The sequence below is a fragment of the Podarcis cretensis genome, assembly GCF_951804945.1.
Source record: "Podarcis cretensis genome assembly, chromosome: 13".
Classification (NCBI taxonomy): domain Eukaryota; kingdom Metazoa; phylum Chordata; class Lepidosauria; order Squamata; family Lacertidae; genus Podarcis; species Podarcis cretensis.
The window spans coordinates 33,520,409-33,538,761 of NC_137182.1; the positions used below are offsets into that span (position 1 = coordinate 33,520,409).

The following is an 18,353-nucleotide window of genomic DNA, read 5'->3' on the forward strand; positions in this document are numbered from 1 at the left end:
CAGTGGGGAGGTGGGCCACGTCGGGAGAGGTATTCTAACCTGACCGCCCCCTCCCTTGAAGGAAGCGCACTAACTGCGGGAATGAGGTGCTGGGCATCAGAGAGGGCATTGCAATACTGGAGGGGGAGAGGGTGATGGGGATCAGGGTGGCTCGCCGCTGGAGGGAGCCCACAGCACTGGGGGGGGGGGGGGGGACGCAGGCGGGGGCGGGGCAAGAGTTACTGTCAGGGGTGTAACTGGCGCTTGCAGCCGAATCGCGACCGTGTTTACTCGGGAGTAAGTACTACTGGCCAACCTCGCTGTGCGCGCGCAGGACTTCTAAGTCTGCTCTTTAATTCCGAGTAGTTAAAAGAGATGGTGTATCTCCTCCTCAACCGCGCCTCCCCTCCTGAATGCTTCATGCCTGCTGATGTGAGGGATCGCAGCCTAAGATTTGTGATTCTGGGTCGGGAACCCCGGTACTGTGGTGGTGGTTAGTGATTTCTGGCCGTGCAGTAAAAGAGTGTGGTTTTCACCAAGGGATGCTCAAACAGAGAGTTTCCTTTGACGTTTCCTGCATCTGTAATTCAAACTACAGAATCTACACTAACCAGAACACTCCTTTTGGTTTAGAATTGTGTGTCTTCATTCTGCTTTCTAGCCTACTCTTCCATCCTGCCTCCCTCCCTCCCTCATTAACAACACTCTCAAATGTTTTTTGGACAAAAAAGGCATTGATAGAGTATATTATTGGGTGGGGGGGGGAACCTTACATTTTGGAGTGGGGATTAAGAGCAGCATAGCTAGCTGAAAGTTGGCTCTGAAGGAGACACCTGATCTCATTGCCTGTGTGGACCAGGCATTTGTTCTAGCTGGGCTCAGGTTGGTTGCTCCAAGCTGCAGGTGGTGGCAAGATACCTTTTCTTCCGGATTTAAACAAAGTCCTACGATCTGTGTGGGAGGTCAGCAAAGGGGAACATATTTTAGTATCTTATTGCATAGCTGTCATTTATAGATCCAAAGAAACCCCAGAAAAGGTTGACCTGGTTCCTGGCTCCATTGAAAAAGAGCAATCTTTGGTGTGAACACACATGCAAAGAATTGTGAGAGTCGAACTGCACATGATCTGTGTATGCATGCCACAAAACCACAGTAGGTGGTTCTTCAAAGGAAAAATGGTTAGACTGATACTTTTTTAGGCATTTGTTTGCTGCCTTATAACCTTGCTTGCCATTTTCCCATAGCAACTCTATTCCCCCCACCCCAAAACACAAACACATACTAGTTGCTACTCTTCCTCCTCCTCAGCTGCTAGGTATGGGTTTAAATAGGTGGAACACATTTGGAAACCTGTGGAGCAAGGAAGGAATAGGACTGTGGCTTGGGCAGAGGTAACTGCCACTGAAAAGTGCCAAATAACCCCTTCCCTCCTTATTATCTCCCTCCCAGAACTGCTTGTTTTTAGAAGCAGCAGCTTTTATTTCACCAGTTTATGTGTAATTTGACTTCGGTGGGCCTTGCACTCTTTTTTTGCTTTTGCAAGTTGACAGTGTGGCAGAAGGGCTGTCCCATAACCCCCATAATGGCTGTGTGGTCTAAGGGAGTACCAGGCAGGACACTGACTGGTGTGCTTCATGCGCCTCCTCTCAGTGCTCAGGGTTAAAAACAAAAGGCACCAGAGCTTTAATCCCGGAAGCGTAAACTGGAAGCCCCCTCTTTGTCAGGTGGGACCGTACAACACATACTTCGCAAAGAAGAAACCGCAAGTTCAGCCTGTGGTGTCTTCAGATAAAAAGGACCAGGCAGCTGATAGGCCTATGCAAATTGTTTAATATTTTCTTGAGCAGATGGTCATTTTCACTATTGTTCTGTACCACTTACAGTGTTGTTGTTTTTTTAAAATGTTTTTATAATGCTGTACACCATCCTCCTGACCTCCTATGAGAGGGCAGTGTAGAAATACTTCTGTGAATAGGTGGATAGCAGGTGATGGGAAGAATGTTTGCCACAAACCAGAGCATTTTTCTACCTGAGGCAGAACAGGAAACAGAGCCCCTCCCACAAGCCAAGGTGCAAAGGACCCCTGGGAGTATGTAATAAATAAGCAAAATAAAATAAATACGAGTTTTCTGCTCTTTCGTGGCAACCGAGACCAGTTGCCTCCACCCTGACTCATGGTGGAGCTGGCCTTCTGCTGAAACTGCTCAGTGCTACTCAAAGGAAACATCTCTGGTCTAGATGGGCAAATGAGCTGGCTTGGCATAAGGCAGACTCCTGTAATCCCAGGTGTGTGAGGGCTAGAGTTGATTGTGAAGTCTTCTCCAGTAGGGAAAGGCACTGCACTTATTCAGCAGGGTGGTTCGTAGGTAATTTGTTCAGCTTCTTATTTTCTCCATGGAAACCATTCCCCGGTACACACAAATATCTGCAGAAACATAATCATGGCAGTCAGTGGTGCCCAGCAGCGATTTCTGAGATCAAGGTGACGTTTTCTAAATGATGTGATTTCCCCCCTCCCTCCACACATTCAAAAAGTGGGTATCAACTGTGTTTTTAAATAGAAAGTTATTAGTTCTTGATGTATTTCAATCTAAGACTCTCTTCACTGGGGAATATCAGTAAAAATGTAAAGGTAAAGGGACCCCTGACAATTAAGTCTAGTCGCTAACGACTCTGGGGTTGCAGTATAACCACTAAACACAGGCACAGTTCTGCAATGGTAATATTTACAAAAAAATAAAAAATAAAGAGAGAAGAATTTAGAAAGTCAGTATATAAAATCATATCATAAATATTGCTAATATTAATATCTGTCATAAAAGTGATTAAAAAAATAAGTATACTTGCTTGGAAAGAATAGATGCACCAATGTGTGCCACATAAGTAAGGACAACGATGATAAGTAATGAGTTTAAACATTTTCCTACATTCTCTATTTTAAAAGCCATACAAAAACTAGTCCTCAGCAATCTGGCTAGGAAGAAGTAGAATTTAACTCTGGCATTTAATTTTCTTAATGCAGGAGGTGCCAACATGGAGCCTTCCAGAGATGATGCTGAACTGCAGTTCCCATCATCCTTGGCTGTTGGCCATGCTGGCTGAGCCTGATGGGAGCTGGAGCCCAACAAGATCTGAAGAGCATGATATTGGCTCCTCTGGACCTAAAGAGATAAAGAACAGCCTGTAACATCTTAATCATACATAGAACTACTTCTTTAGACTTTCTATAACTTCCCTGATCATAAAAAAATGCTGCTTAATTATATATGGACTGAGTTCCTGGCTTACACAGTATATTGCTGGGCAGGCCATCCCAAGACATTCTGCTACCTGAGGCGGAGCAGTCCCCCCAGGTGCTGAGTACCTAAAGCCAGCCAAGTTATTTTAGCACCCGAGGCAGAAAATTCCATGAGCACTTCTCTGCTGCTGTTTCCTCACACTGTAATAATAGATTAGATGAGTAGTAATTTGCTGACCTTCCATGACACCCAAAATCAACTGCCTGAGGGGGCTGCCTCATTGCCTAATGGTAGGGCTGGCCGTACCTGACGCTAGTAAGAGAGAAGACTTGGTCACTTTTAGAAATGGAGGCAGTGAACCCCTTTGAGCAATCCTTGAAAGTTTACTTTGACCCATTGAAAACCACCGCTGTAGAATTAGATGAAAGACTGAGATCTGCCTCTGGTGTTTGATGTGAGACGATGGCTTTTCCACCAACGCTAATACATAATTTGTGCAATTACTGAGTGCTGGGTATGTGCATGCATGCATGTGTGAACCTGCCCCAAAACAGGGCATAATCTGACCAGGGTTCAGCCCCTGTGAAATGTTGCATAGTGTCCAAGAAATGGTGTTGTGTACTAAGCGCTCCTCAGTTCCAGTCTGGAATTCTGTAAGTGATCTTAGGTAAGCTGCTCTCTCTTGGCCTCACCTGTAATATGTATGGGGATAATAACTCACAGAGTTTTCCCTAAGGATTGGTGATGTTGAGTATGTGAAGCTTCTGGAGTCTGCTAAAAACACTATATGAATGCTAAATCTGATGATGACCTAGTGCAGAATGTATTTCCTTGCCGGAAGGGCTGTAGCATAGTGGCAGAACATCTGCTTTGCTTGGGAAAGGTTCCAGGTTCAATTCCTGGTATCTCTAGGTAGGGCTGGGAGGGAATGCTGTCTGAAATCCTGGAGGGCCACTGATGGTCAGCGTAGACAACCCTGAGATGGATGGACCAATCGTCTGCATTCAGGGTAAGGCTCCCTTTCCACTGAGTAATCCTAACTAGGTTGCTGTATATTGATTACATTAATCTTACACTTCCTCCCAGAAGCTTATACAGTGATACCTCAGGTTACAGATGCTTCAGGTTACAAACTCCGCTAACCCAGAAATACTACCTTGGGTTAAGAACTTTGCTTCAGGATGAGAACAGAAATTGTGCGGCGGCGGCCCGGCAGCAGCAGGAGGCCCCATTAGCTAAAGTGGTACCTCAGGTTAAGAACAGTTTCAGGTTGAGACCGGACCTCTGGAATGCATTTAGTTCTTAACCCAAGGTACCACTGTAGTGGGTTTATGTGCCCCCCCCCATTTTATCCACAAAGCAAGCCTGTGAGGTATGTTAGGCTGAGATACTGTCACAGTGAGCTTCATGGCTAAGTTCAGATTTGAATATTTTTCTCCGATAGGGCCAGTCCTATCATTACATAGAGTGAGCTGGGTTGCCTTAGGCGGCAATGTAGAATGACCTGGTTCAGGGTTCCAGCTAGCCAGCCAAATCCGTTCCATTCTCACCTCACGTTTTCCCCCTTCCCCACCCTGTCAGTCAGTATTTTGTACCCACTGAGCATGCTCAGTGTTCAATGAGCAATTTTGGGATCTCCCATCTTAGGATTTTTTAAATAGAAGGCTTCCCCCTTTTTGTACTTCTGCAAACCTTGGGGTTCCCCCAAGTCTGCTGATAATTCTCCTTTGTGCATGGATGGTGCTGTTTTCACTGCAGAAAGATCCACACTTTGAGAAGGAGTTTGGGTTTGATATTAGTACATAGGATGGAGATGCGGAGACTCCAATTTGCGTTTATGAGAGAGAGAGAGAAAATATATATACTCCACCAGCAATATTTCTGGAGGAGGACGGCTTTCTGTTTTTTTGCCAGCCACTGTTCTCCCTGGAACCATCTGCCTTGCACACCCTCCAGGACGGCGAGCCAAGAAGGGGCCTCCCCACTGCTTCCTGCCTCCTGCCAGTGTCTGTGGGGGAAGGGGGGGTTGCCTCTTCCTGTCGGGGATGTAGAACTTCTCCCTCAAGCTTGGCTGGCTCCGAGTCTCTACTTTCCTGCCTCTCTTCCAGAAAGTGGCAGAAAGCTCCGGGGGGGGGGGGGGGCGAAGGAGGAATGTAAAACAGACATACTTTCCACTATTCTACAAAGTACCGTGCGGCTAAAAACTTGAACTGAGGCCTGGTCAGGGCTAGTCCCTGAAAAGTAGCCAGGTTGCCAGTTTGAGCCTTCCTTGTGGGAAGAGGGCTGGGGCCGGCCCTATTATGAGACGCGCTGAGTCACTTGTCTCAGGTGTCAGATTGAAGGGGGCAGTGGAATGAATGCCACCCCCCACTGCCTTGCTAAGCCACCCCCCACCCCCGGCTGCTAGAATGAGCTTGCCCCCTTGCCAGCCGCTGCTTGAGCTCTCGTTTCTGGCAGCTGCCTTGGCTAGACGTTTTGACACGGTGCTGCGAGATTTGGGACACCTTTGCTGCTGTGCTTGCAGTAAGTAGCACTTGCCCGTCTTGTTGGTTGCAGTGGCTGGGGATGAGGGGTGGTGCTGCCTCGCTTCAGGTGGCAAAACGGCTTGGGCTGGTCCTGGTTGTAGGGCACCTGCTTTGCATGTAAAACAAGGATGTAGTGCCTTGGCCTTGGGGATATGAGTGCCACCGCCTGGTTCTCTTTATCAAGCCCTTGGGATTCTTTGTCACTTGCCCTCTTGAGTGCTTTGGCCTGCCTGGAATGCGTCCTTGAGCAGTAATAACTGCTGCTTGCCAGAATGGAGGCTTGTATGTGCACTGGGTGTGTTTAGAAGGAAACCTCTTGACTTCTGTGTGGCTGGAATGCAACCTGCTGTACAAAGGTAAGAGTCACATGTATCTATCTGCTTAAGTTTGCTTCTACCTCTCACATGTGCCTGGAAGGTTTGTTTGCTTGTTTATTTTCATATCCCACCTGCCTTCCAAAGAGCTCAAGGTAGCATTCCTGGCTCTTCCTTTCCCCTCACAACAACCCTGCAAGATAGGTTAGGCAGAGAGAGTGACAGGCCCAAGGCCACCAAGTGAGCTTCATGGCAGAGTGGGGATTTGAACCCAGGTCTCCCAGGCTGTGGTCCAGCACTCTAACCACTACACAACTCTGCCCGTGAGCTTCCTCACACCAGTGAAAAGATTCCAGGTTCAATCCCTGCTGTCCCCTGTTAAATGATATTGAATAGTAGGCAGGAAAATTTCTCCGTTGGGAAGCCACCACCGCACAAGGGCAACGAGTTTACTGGGTGATTTGGGAGGCTGGTTTCAGAGGCAGATTTAGGGGAGTGTGACTGGTGCAGAACCTCGGGGTTGGCACAGCTGTGATGTAGAATGGAAAGCAAGAGGCACCCAATTTTGGCATTGCCCAGGGCACCACTGGAGAGCCAGAGGTTCCTCACCATTGTCCCAAAGGGTAAAGGCATCAATAGTACGCAGGATCTGGAGTGGATGGAAATTAAATGGAAAGGGGTAGCGATGTTAATGGATATGCAGCGGGATGTGTTTTACAAAAGAACAGAAGACAAATTCCTCACTACTTATGCCAAAGAGGAAAAATGCATGGAGAATATCCTTTAAGCTCAGTGATTTCATAGATTGGCTAATTATACTCACTAGAGAAGAAGCAAGGGCAGTTAAATGATACAATAACAAACCCACCTCTTCAAAGAGAAGGATCTGATTCAAAGTTAAGAGATCGATTCAAATTTATTATCACCAGGAAATTATTATTTTTAAAAGCTTTCTTCGTTTTGACTCTTTGGGCACAGATGACTTGGCAAGTTACTTACGCAGCAGAGGTGAAATTGGGATCCCAATCAATCCAGGAAAGGAAAAGGCAGGCTACAGTGGGACTGAAGATCTTATGGAAGTGGAAGCTTGAAGGGTATAGTTGGCCAGGTAGACTGTTCCCCCAGCAACCAGGTAGCTGGCCCCGATGCCCTGATGGTCATTATTGTGCGGTTGCAAAGAGAGAGGACAAAATTCTTCCCTAGAGATTTTGCCTATCTCCAGCAAAATGAGCATACCGCACTTGAAGACATTCATGTTTTGCTTAAACTATATTCCACCTGCTGATAACCACAAAGATGGGATTTCATTATTATTATTATTAGTTTATATACTCCTTTCTGAAGTGGTATGTGGCTTTTTCCAGGGAGCCTCTGTTGGCCACCACATCTTTCTGGCTCTCGGGCATCATCCTGACACAATCCCTTCTCCTGACATGCGCACCAGTGCATGTTACCTCCTGGCACTTTCCTTACAGGCCCCAGAGGTGACCAGTGGTGTCTTCCTTGATGTGTCATGGAAGGAGCACTCCTGAAGTATCTCTTAGTGGAAGTGGTGATGAAACGTGTGAGGATAAGGGTAGCCAGATGACACTTCTCTGACATCCAGTTTTGTAGGTGGAAGTTCCTCCAGCAGGCCTTGCGAACTACCTCAGCAGGGATGTTTGCTGTATTGATGACAAGTACTGGCACATGGCTGGAAGGATCTAGACTTGGTGCACATTGAGTTTGGCTTAAAGCATGAGTTTGAGCCTCATGCTTTAAGTGGGGAAACTTTTAAAGCCCACAGGCCATGTACTTTTCCAGACAACCTTCTGGGGGAACCCAGTGGTGGGTGTAGCCAGAGGCAAAACATGAGTGAAACAACAGGTGTTACTCTTGTCTTTGTGCAGTAGGCCACATTCAAGTCACACAAAGCTTGGAGGTTTCTAAGGCAAGCAAGAGGCCTTATCACAGTTCAAAGACACAGTCCAATCGGCCTCAAGCTCTCCAGAAGAGGGTGGAGCAGTATCCATGAGAGAGAGTCCCAAGGGGTGGACAGAGATGCTTAATGGCCCCCAGGCCTGAGTTCCTCACCACTAAGCTAAAGCATAGTGGGTTACACATTGCTCCATCTTGTTTCTAAAGCATCCAGTCCATATATACCACTTCATATGGTGTATATGAGGCGGAAGAATTGCTGATGGTGTTGAGGAAAGCAGAGTATTCCATCAGTGGGACATTAGGTGCGTTTTCAAAGTTTGCCCTCCGGTGCCATTAAAGTTATCCTGCCAAGCAGGTAAGCAGGTGCAAGAATGTGGGGAGAGGCAGGAGAACAAAGAAGCACAAGAAAAATAATAGGGAGTGCTGGCAGAAGACGTGTGTTTCTGGGAGAGTCCTAGCTCCACAAGGGGGGCTCTTAAAGAAAGAGTAGGGTAGAGTGAAAAGGCAGGTAAGACTAACACTCTCAGCACACTGCCAGGGAGATGTATTCATACATCTCTTGCCTTGTGCCCAGCTGGACCATATACTTCAGCCTGGTCTTCCGCCCCCCCCCCCCCTTAAATAAGATTCATTGTTTCTTCCTTTGCCTGGTGGAAGAGTCGGCAGGAGAGGGGAGAACAGTGAGCTGAGAGGAGGTGCAGCAGGCAGCAGCTGTGATGGGGGGCGGGGGACAAGGAAGAAAGGTGTGTGAGGCGGGGGGGGGGGGAGCGGGAAAGCTGAGGGTGGGGAGATGCAGATGCTGTCGCAGTGCTTCTTCTTCTCTGGGCCCCTCTCTGGCAGGTGACATCACCGTTCTGGCACCGAAAGAAGGAGAAAAAGCACCAAATCCTGTTTTCCCTACCATTGTGTAATCTTAGGCAGCCTCTTCTATATCTGGGATTAGGAGAACTGATTTTTTAAGACATAGTAGCATACCCTCTCCTTTTTAGAAATGTAAAATAAAGCCCTGTTTACGCAAAACACATGAATATGTGCTCTTGCATTTGGTGTCCGCCCCCCCCCCATAGACAGCTACACCCAACAGATGGTTGCTTGCACAAAGGCAACCTAAAAGTGCAGCCCTGATTCACTGTCGTTGCAGATGTGCTCTGTATCCACGTAACGCTATGATAGGTTTCAAGGCACTCCAACTTCTACATCAGTTGTATGTGAGCACTGAGCTTTTCACTGTGAGGTTTTTATAAGCCACCCTGCAGACCTGGCCCTACCGTTAGGGAGAATAAGGTTGCTGCAGCAGATGATGATAGCAATTCTCTGTGTGTGTCTTGCACAGCTCTCCGTATTCCCTAAGGGAGCCTGATGTCCTTTGGCACATTGTCCTTTTGCCACTGCAGAAAACAAGATTCATATGCAATTTTAGGAGGCTGGGGTCTGTATCTTGTCCTTCACCTCAGGCAGCAAAATGTTTTGGGCAGAAAACTGCATGGTCTGTAAACCATTTGAAGAAACGCGGAAATAAAAAGAACAAAAAGTCTCAAAATCTTGTGGCGTTTTAAAGACGAAGGGCTGCATCCCAACTTAGTCCTATTTAGAGTAGGCTCATTGAAATGAATGAATGTGACTCAGGTCATTAATTTCAACGGGTCTATTTGAGTATGACTAACACATTGGATACAACCCTAACAAATGTCTCATGACATTTTGGGTGTGCTACAAGACTCTTAAATTGTTTTTGCTGTGACAGAGTAACACTGTTACCCCTTTGGAAATAAATACAAGAGCTAGTGGTACAAATAAGTCAATTCTAAAGGGTTGTAATGGTCACTGTCTGCTACAGGTTTTTTTTTTTAAGGCTCAATTCAGGGTGGATTTGATTTAAATCAAATCGATTAAAATCACAATTTAAATCACTAGTCAGTAAGACTTGATTTAATTCCCCCCCCTTTTTTTTACAGAAAGGCATTCCTGCTGGTATAATCTTAATATTTACAATGAGATGAAGGTTTCATTTTTTGGAATAATAATTTTTCAGAGTAGTTTTTACAGCTATATCAAAAGTTAATGATTTGATTATACTATTAGAAATACATAGACAGATTATTATGAAATTATTGTGAGGTTTAGTAAGTTAACTGTTTACGTATATTTGGACAACTTTTCTGCTATACTTTATTGGAAGGAAAAAACCAATCATTTCCTTAATAACAATTTAAACAATTTATTTAACTAAAACAATAACATTGTATCATATGTACCCATGTTTGTTAACTTTAGTGGTTAAACGTTTATATATATACTTAGACTGAGTTTTAACATGCATGGAAAACTTAAAACAAATCCTTATTTCCTGATGGCCTTTGGACTATAACGTAACTTAAATAGAAAACTATCTTTAGAAATACTATTTCTTCCAAAAGCATTTTATTTTAAAAATCCAATTTAAATTAAAAAAATCCATTTTTTATTTTTTTATTTTAAAATCATTGATTTTTATCCACCCTGGTTCAATTGATGGTTTAGTTCCATGGACCCCTCCAGAATTTTCACATTTCAGTACCCAGCAGTGTGTTCCTATGTCAGTGGAGCTTGCCTCTAGGTACGAGGATTTGGATTGCAGAATACCCTCTTTTTTTTGGACATGTGTTTCATTCCACTTCTGAATAGACATGGAAGGGATTAAAAACCAAGAAAGAAACTTTTAGCACCTTAACAACTAACAAGCATAAGCTTTCATAGACTTTGGTGCACTTCAAGAAAACTTGTTCCTTAATAAATTAAGCTGCCTAGGTGCCAAAAGACTCTGTTGTTTTCTAATGCAGAAGACTAACAAGACTACCCCTCTGTAAATGTACAGGACTACACAAAGGGGAAGGGTCGCAGTTCAGTGATAAGAGCATCTGCTTTGCACACCAAAGGTCTCAGCTTCAGTCCCTGGCCTCTCTAGATAAAGCTGGGAGTCACCCTCTGTCAAAAACCCCCAGAGGGGTGCTGCCAGTCAGTGCAGGTAATACTCAGCTAGATAGGCCAGTGCCTTGCTTGGTATAGGGTAGCTTCTAGCATGTGCCCTGTAAATCAAGCCCACCACCACCTGATTCTGCAATTTTGGGGATTTTTTGAAAACAAAGCAAAATAAATAAATAAATTGCAATAGGTTTGCAAAGTCGTTTGATCTGGATTCTGAAACCAATGCAGGAAAGCAATTTAAAAGAATTTAAAGGTTTGCATCTGATTCAATGTGCTTGCAAGTGGTACGGAAAGGGTTCTTGCGACTCGTGATTAGGTGCATTTGGAAGGTCTGGCACAATGGCTGCCTCTTGCTGTTGGCCCCTTTCCCTCGCAGCCTCTTTCTCTCTCTCTCTCTCCCCCACCCCCATTTCCTTTGCTGGGTGGAGCTGCGGAAGGAATGAGCTCACAGCTGCTAATGTATTCCAGATGGAACCTCGGCTGCTCTGTTCTCAGACTTTGGCACCTTCCCAGACTCTTTCTTCCCTGCTGCCCCCTCATGCCCCCTGTTCTTTTTACACGCTGCCAATCTCTGCGCGATGCGCCGCCGCCGCCGCCAGCTCCCTTGCTGCCCTGTCCCATTTGGCTCGCCGCTAGGGGGCAGTGATCTGGTGCGAGGCTTCAGCCAATGCTTGCAGGTAGCCACCACCGCTACATCTCTTCTGTGAGTTTGCTAAAATAAATAAAAATGTGCTTTTAAAAAAAGGACAAGATCAAGTACAAGAGGCCCTTGGCAGCAGTGCAGCAAGTCCCGTGTCATGCAAAACAGCAAAGGACATTGCGTTTGTGCTGAGAAGGCACTGGTGCAACTGGTTGGATCTAGCAGTGGTGGAGTTTGTCCTGGAGTATTTAATGGTCTGGGAATTGGCATAGATTCCCTGGTGATTGTATGGGCATTAAAGAGCCAGGGAGCTGGCGAAGGGGCAGAAAGGGAAGGTGCAGGGGAGGCTACTGTTGGATGCTGTTTTCCCCTCACTATGCTCTCTCTCTTTGCAGGAGCCTGAGCCGGTTGAAGAATGCGTCCAGAGTACGCTGGCCGCCTTGTACCCCCCCTTCGAAGCCACTGCCCCCACCCTGCTGAGCCAGGTCTTCGAGGTGCTGGAGCGGACGTACCAGCACGATGCCCTGCGCTACACCCTCGACTTCCTTGTTCCTGCCAAGCACATCCTGGCTCGCATCCAGAGTGAAGCCTGTGTGAGCTGCTGCATCGGTTTGGCTCTGTTCCTCTGGAGTATACCTCTGAGTGGGAAATCTAGCTCAGCACAGGGGCAGTATAAAAGCATTCTGTTCTGACGCTGGAATCCCATTACAGACCTGTAGAATCACAGCTGGTGGACTTCCCCTTCTGCGCTAGAGCTCGCTCCAAGAGTCAGGCCGAGTCTTAATAACTTCAGCATCCCCCTTGCTCCAGACAATAAGTTCCAAACACATCAACCTTGTACCCCCATTTGACTGTTGGCAGATGTGGGTGGGTGGCAGTTTAGAGAAGGAGTGTACATTTTCTTCAGCTTTAGGACTCTTTGAAATGTTAAGCCGTGCACTGGGCTTCCCTCTCCCCTCCCCTCCCCATCAGTTGTGTGGATTCCATGATGGTGCCATGCAAAAGCAGGAACTGTGTGCATCATGAAAATCTCAGCTTTGGTGCAGAAACCAAGTTTTTAGCCCGTAAGATGCTGGAGGGATTCTTATAAATCCTTTGACTGGTGAAATGCCAGCTGCCAGAGGAGGGTGGGACAGGATTTCTCATGATCAGGGAGTGGCTCTTTGCCCCTCTGCGAGGTTGGCAGAAGCAAAATAGATGGTGCAAAATAAACAAATCATCAGTATATTCATTGTCACGGGACTTAGCATTTCTTGATGCACAATTTTCTTTTCTCCCAAGGCAGTGCCGCATATATAATTCTGTGCCTCTCTTTCCCACTGTTGCAGGCTCAGTATAGTGGCTTTGTGTTCTGCCATGAGGGTTGGCCACTGTGCCTCCGCGAGAAGGTCCTAGTGCAGCTGGGCTCGCTGCCCTGGCAGCACCTCTGCCCTGGCGATTTTTACCTGCAAGTGGTGCCTCACCGGGAGTGCTCTCCGCGTCTGGTGCTGAAATGTCTGTCCCCGGAGGGCCGTGGTGTCCAGGAGCTGCCTGTGTCCTCTGACTCCTACCCCTTCCTTTTCACCGTCGAGTGGCTCAATGGCATTAACAAGGAACGCCGAGCGGGGCGCCTGGAGCGTTGCCTCCTGGCTGCTGGAGAGAAGGTGCTGAGCCTGCCCTGGCCAGAACTGGTCTACCCCCAGTTTGTGCACAAGGACGGGTTCATTGTGGGCCAGCGGTGCCCTGCGGACTTGCCTCCTGAGGTCCTGGGGGCCCGGAGCCCTGGAGACGGGCGCCATTCCGGCGGCGAGAACCGGGAGTCTGAGGGGGAATACGTTCACCTCCTGGAGGTCAGCCCCACCCTGCACCAAGCCCCCAGGATCCCACAGCCTTGTGGTACCCAAATTCAGACAATGCCTACTCGCAAGGGGCACAATAAGAGCAGGAGCCGGCGCCATCGGGCCTGGCTCCACCACAAGTCTGGGTGTGGGGAGAACTTTGCCTTGCGCCAGGCCTGCAAAACCCAGGAGGCGGAGAGGTGCAGCCGAGAAAGCAGTGCTCGGGGGGATAGGGTTGAGCAGCAGAGAGGAAATCCTACTCTAGTCCTGGGTTTAGCATCAGAAGCCTCTCAGGAAGTGGCGAGCTTGAGTCCTGGGCAACAAGAGCAAAACCAGAGCCCCTCTGGAACTGAGGCACGAGCGGCCATTTTTGATGTTGTTGCTGCTGCTGCTGCCGCCGCTGAGGACACAGGACAAGGGAAAGCTGAGGTGCCAGGAACTATCCACCACGATCCTGCTCATTCCAAGGAGGACAGCAATGAGAACCACTCTCCGGCTGCAGCCACACCAAAACGCACCTCCAAGGGAAACCGCAGGAAGAAAAAGGGGGCCGGGAGAGGTGGCAGCGGACGAATTAGACAGGGGGTCGATTCGGCTAGCAAAGAAGAAGCAGCTTCTACTGATATAAAAGAGCCCAGGAAAGAGGAAATTTCTGTTGGTACAAGGGAACAGGATTCGAGGAATGCAGAAGCTGTAATTAGCACCCAAGAGCAAGCAGCTAGCATCGAGGACTGCTGTGTCAGCATCGCAGTTTGTGGCAGCACCCAGGAGAGAAGTAGCGTCCCTGGGGATCAAAGCCTTGTCGCCAGAGAGGAGGTTGTCAGTGCCAGTGAGTTGGCTGCTGGCACTGGAGAATGTACTGTTGACACCAGAGAGCCAGAGGGTGATGCAGAAAAGTGCTCTCTTTCTGTCGGCGATGGTGGCATTGGCACCAGTGGAAGGGGCATCGGCAGAGAAGGCCCGAGCCTTTGTGCCGAAGACCCAGCTGCTTTTGTGGAGGCTGACGGACCTGCAGTTGGCAGAGAGGAGCAGAGTATCAGCCCCCCAGGGCAAGGGGTGGATGGTACTGAAGGGCCTTGTATGGGAGAACAGGGCCTCCCCATTAGTACCGAAGAAGCAACGTTGATCCCATTGCTAAAGAAGAAGGAGCCAAGTGCTGATGGGAGAGAGGACGCCCTAAGTACTGCAGCTGATCAGGGCGCAGAGGAAACACAGAATTCGCCTCACCTTGCTGCAGTTCATCTCGGGCAGGCTGTAGACTGGGCGCTTGTGCTGTCGGGTGTCTTTGCTCTAACAGGTAAGTGACAAAGCAAGGTTGTCTTGGGTTCAGACAGTCATCTTTTCAGGCTTTGAAACTGCCTTGTTTTGTCCTTCTTGTAACCCTTAGGATGTGCAGAAAACTTTGGACCCCTATGCTTCTGTATTCACAACAGTGTGGGAATACAGTGTCGGGATTATATTCATTTTATAAATGGGAAAACAGGCTTTGGTTAGCTTATCCACTCACACTACAATCAAAAGCTGGTTTTAAGCCAGTTGAGGCATCTCCCCAGGCAATGCTGCTTTTGCATGAGGAAGTCATAGCTGTTGCAAAGGATCCCACAAACTCACTGGGTAAGGGTAGACAAGCCATCAGCTTTCAGCTTTTGCCCACTCCCATCTGTCCTACAGGTAAAATAAAACTGCTTTCTCTTACAGGGCTGTTGCAAAGATTATTGCAATTAAAGCACCATCTATGTGTTAAATGTAATTATGTATTGCGAGGATCCACCTGTTGGATGATGCTTGTGACATCTCTGCGGCGAGTCACATAGATCCTGCTTCTACCTTTTCTATTTTAAGAAATGGCTTTCCACTATGGATAGGCTTTTCCCTTTTGTTATCATTTTTCTACTTTGGAGGCTGTGCACTCCCAAGTTGTTGGAGCACATTTCTGTCCCTGGAATGTTTATTCCCTCTGTCTCTCTTCTGACCTTCTCCACTATGCAGGGATGGGGAAGTAGTGCCAGAGATGCTGGGTGAGGTTAGTGCTAAGAGAAAACCATAAACAGGTACAAAATTGGTTCAGAGCTGCCCTTAACCGAGAGGTGCATTATGGTGAGGAAAGGCCACCTGGGGACGTAGATTTTGGTTGCCATTGAAAATGGTGGAGTGGGAGGCAGGCAAGTGTGGCCCACAGGGCACAATCGACCAACTGGTCCTCCTGGCTGAAATTAGTAGGAGCTGTGCGAGAGCCCATTATACAGCTTCTTTTAATTTCAGTGGGGCGTGTGCAGAAGAATTCTCCAGTGGATTGTGCCCCATATTAACCAGAGTGCAGAACAGTGGAAGTGCACCATGGGAACTTGGGATGGGATTCCAACACCAAGTCTGGAATTCTGTGCGCACTGCATGAGAGCAAATCCCATCAAATGCAGTACTGCTTAACTTCCCAGTAAATATGCATAGGCTTGGGAAGCATGGATTAGAATGGAGGTACTCTGGCAAGTGGGAAACCCAAGGGGCCATTGCACACTGCAGCCTGTGTCTGACTGTGCGTAAGATCTCTGCAAAACTAGTCTCCTTGGGCTTCCCAAACTGACTGTCCTTTCGCCCACATTTTGCCATCTTCCTCAACATCACAAGGTCTGAGCAAAACAAACCTCCTCACATGCCACATCACAGCAGTTTGCAAAAACCACTCCCTAACCCAAAGCCACAAGACACGACCCAAAATAACACCAGAGCCTGATCACGTTACCAGAGGCCTGTGGCTTGCAAAATGGGAGGCAGACCTCCCTGAGGGCAGACACTAAAGGGAAGCGTAAACAAAGGCAGGACAGAAAGGAAGGGGAAAACTGGAATGTTACAGGGGAGGACAAAGGGAGGAGCTGCTTCAAAAAGGCATGATATTAGTGGCACTCTTTAGGGTCCCTCTATATTTAACAAACTGGTCATCAGAAGTAACAGTGCATCTGAACGTGTGGTTAAGCGCCATTATTTTCTTTGAATTTGCCTCATCCTTTTCCCTCTCCCAATTTAGCTTTTTGGTGAGATGATAAGAGGGGAATCAGAGGACCCTCCACACACAGAAAGAACATGGGGCAGGGGCCATGTGGGTTAGCTTCACATTCTGTTTACCATGCCATCCATATACGTTTAGAGCATGTTGAAAGGAACTCTGTATGTGCACTGCTATACGTGCATAAAACTTCTCCAAGCAAGGGAGAACTCCCTTGAGGTATTCCTAGGCCTCATTCTGACACACTCTGAATGAGTTGAGGGGTGGGGCATGACCACTTGGTACATCAGTGGAAGTGGGCAGAGACCTCCCCCCACATCTTTTTCCATTGTGTGTGTGGGGGGGGGGGCGGTTATTTGAACTGTCTGAAGAACAGCCCTATCAGAACAGATCAGAGCAGCAATTAGTCCCATGTTCAGCAGCAGCCAATCAGATGCCTTTGGGAGCTCAAAAACAGGGTGTGCTAGGCAATATCTCTCCCCACCCCCCAAAAAAATCTGTTCCCAGCATCCGGTATTCAGAGCTAAATTGCTCCACTAGCATGGAGGTTCCATTTCGCTTTCATGGCTAATAACCTTTGATTGACCTGTTTCCCCCTGCATTCATCTAATCCATTTTAAGAACCATCTAAACTGAGGTTAGGGGGAAAAGGCTGTTTCCTTTCAACTGATGTGGTAGAGACCTTTGGGGCTGGATCCAAAGGTTCTCGCTTCCTCTGTTGGAAAGCTTTTTCCTTTGATAGAAGAACTTCCATTGGCAGAAGACTCGGAGGAAGCAAAGGACGAGAACTTTGGGATCTGATTGCTGCCCTTTCCCACAGCACATCAACTTAGTGATGACAATGTGTTCCTCCATGCAACACAACAGTGCTTTGAAAAAGACCTGTAGGGCGAGCTTACATTTGTATAGGGCAGGGATGGAGAACCCTTGGCCCGCTAGGTGTTGCTGAACTACAACTCCCATCAGTCCCAGCGAGCATCCCATCAGGGATGATGGGAGTTGTGATCCAGCAACATCTGGAGGGTGGCATGTGTTCCCCATCTGTGGTGTAGGGCAATATATCCCAGCACACAATACAGCAGCAGGGGAAACGGAAGAATTTTCATTACAATGACAGTGTGTCACCATCCGGGTGTGTGTTTATAAGAACAGGTAACTTAAAGAAAAAGGTAACTCGCTTGGCAAGATTTTCCTAAAGGAAAACAATGAAAGGTGGGTGGGGAGTGTCTTTTAAACAGCCTTAATTTTGTCAGTTATGAATGATACAACTTCCATATCTGCAAAGTACCGTAATTGCAAGTCACAAAAGTGGAGTACTTACACTATTTCTGAGCAAACATCAGACCTTCCAAGTGTCCCTATTTACCAGGGACAGCCCCTGATTTACAAAAGCTGTCCCAGTTTCTGATTTGATCCCGGAATGTCTTGCTTTTCCTTAGGATGTTCCTATTTTCATCAGAGAAATTTTGCAGGGTATGGAGTTATCTGACCCCTGAGCCATCTGAAGGCAGCCCTGTATAGGGAAGTTTTTTAATGTTTAATGTTTTATTATTTTTTTATATATGTTGGAAGTTGCCCAGAGTGGCTGCAGCAACCCAGTCAAATTGGTGGGGTATAAATAGTAAAATTATTATTATTATGGAATAGGTTGTCCCTATTTTCATTGGATAAATGTTGCAGGGTACGGAACATTCAGGGTCTAGGTATCTGGAGGTATCCCTCCTTCCCCTCTACCCAAAAAGAACAATGCATACTATGGCTTTGATGGATCCTTAGTTAACTTATGGAAGCTGTCCCTTCCTCTTAGCTGCAGCCACCTGCCACCCTCACAAAGGCTTCATTGAGGGTCTCTTGTGTGTGTGTGCTCCCTCTTGAGAAGGGAGGAAGGAATGGGAAAACTTTCTCTATGTGAACTTCTTCAAGTGAAATTATCTTAGGATTCAAGCTCTATCCT

General features: G+C 47.3%; 1 protein-coding gene across 3 annotated transcripts in view; it reads left to right on the top strand.

Moving 5' to 3' along the window:
* ARHGEF40 (Rho guanine nucleotide exchange factor 40) overlaps positions 1–18,353 on the top strand; it is a 40,258-nt gene that overhangs the window by 339 nt on the left and 21,566 nt on the right. For all 3 annotated transcript variants that reach the window (XR_013832712.1, XM_079950652.1, XM_079950651.1), the window contains exons 2-3: positions 11,977–12,174; positions 12,910–14,695. Coding sequence is in view for 2 of the 3 variants with exons in the window: in XM_079950652.1 (XP_079806778.1) it covers positions 11,977–12,174; positions 12,910–14,695 (1,984 nt within the window). In the remaining variant the exon portion in view is untranslated. The remainder of the gene's footprint in view (positions 1–11,976; positions 12,175–12,909; positions 14,696–18,353) is intronic.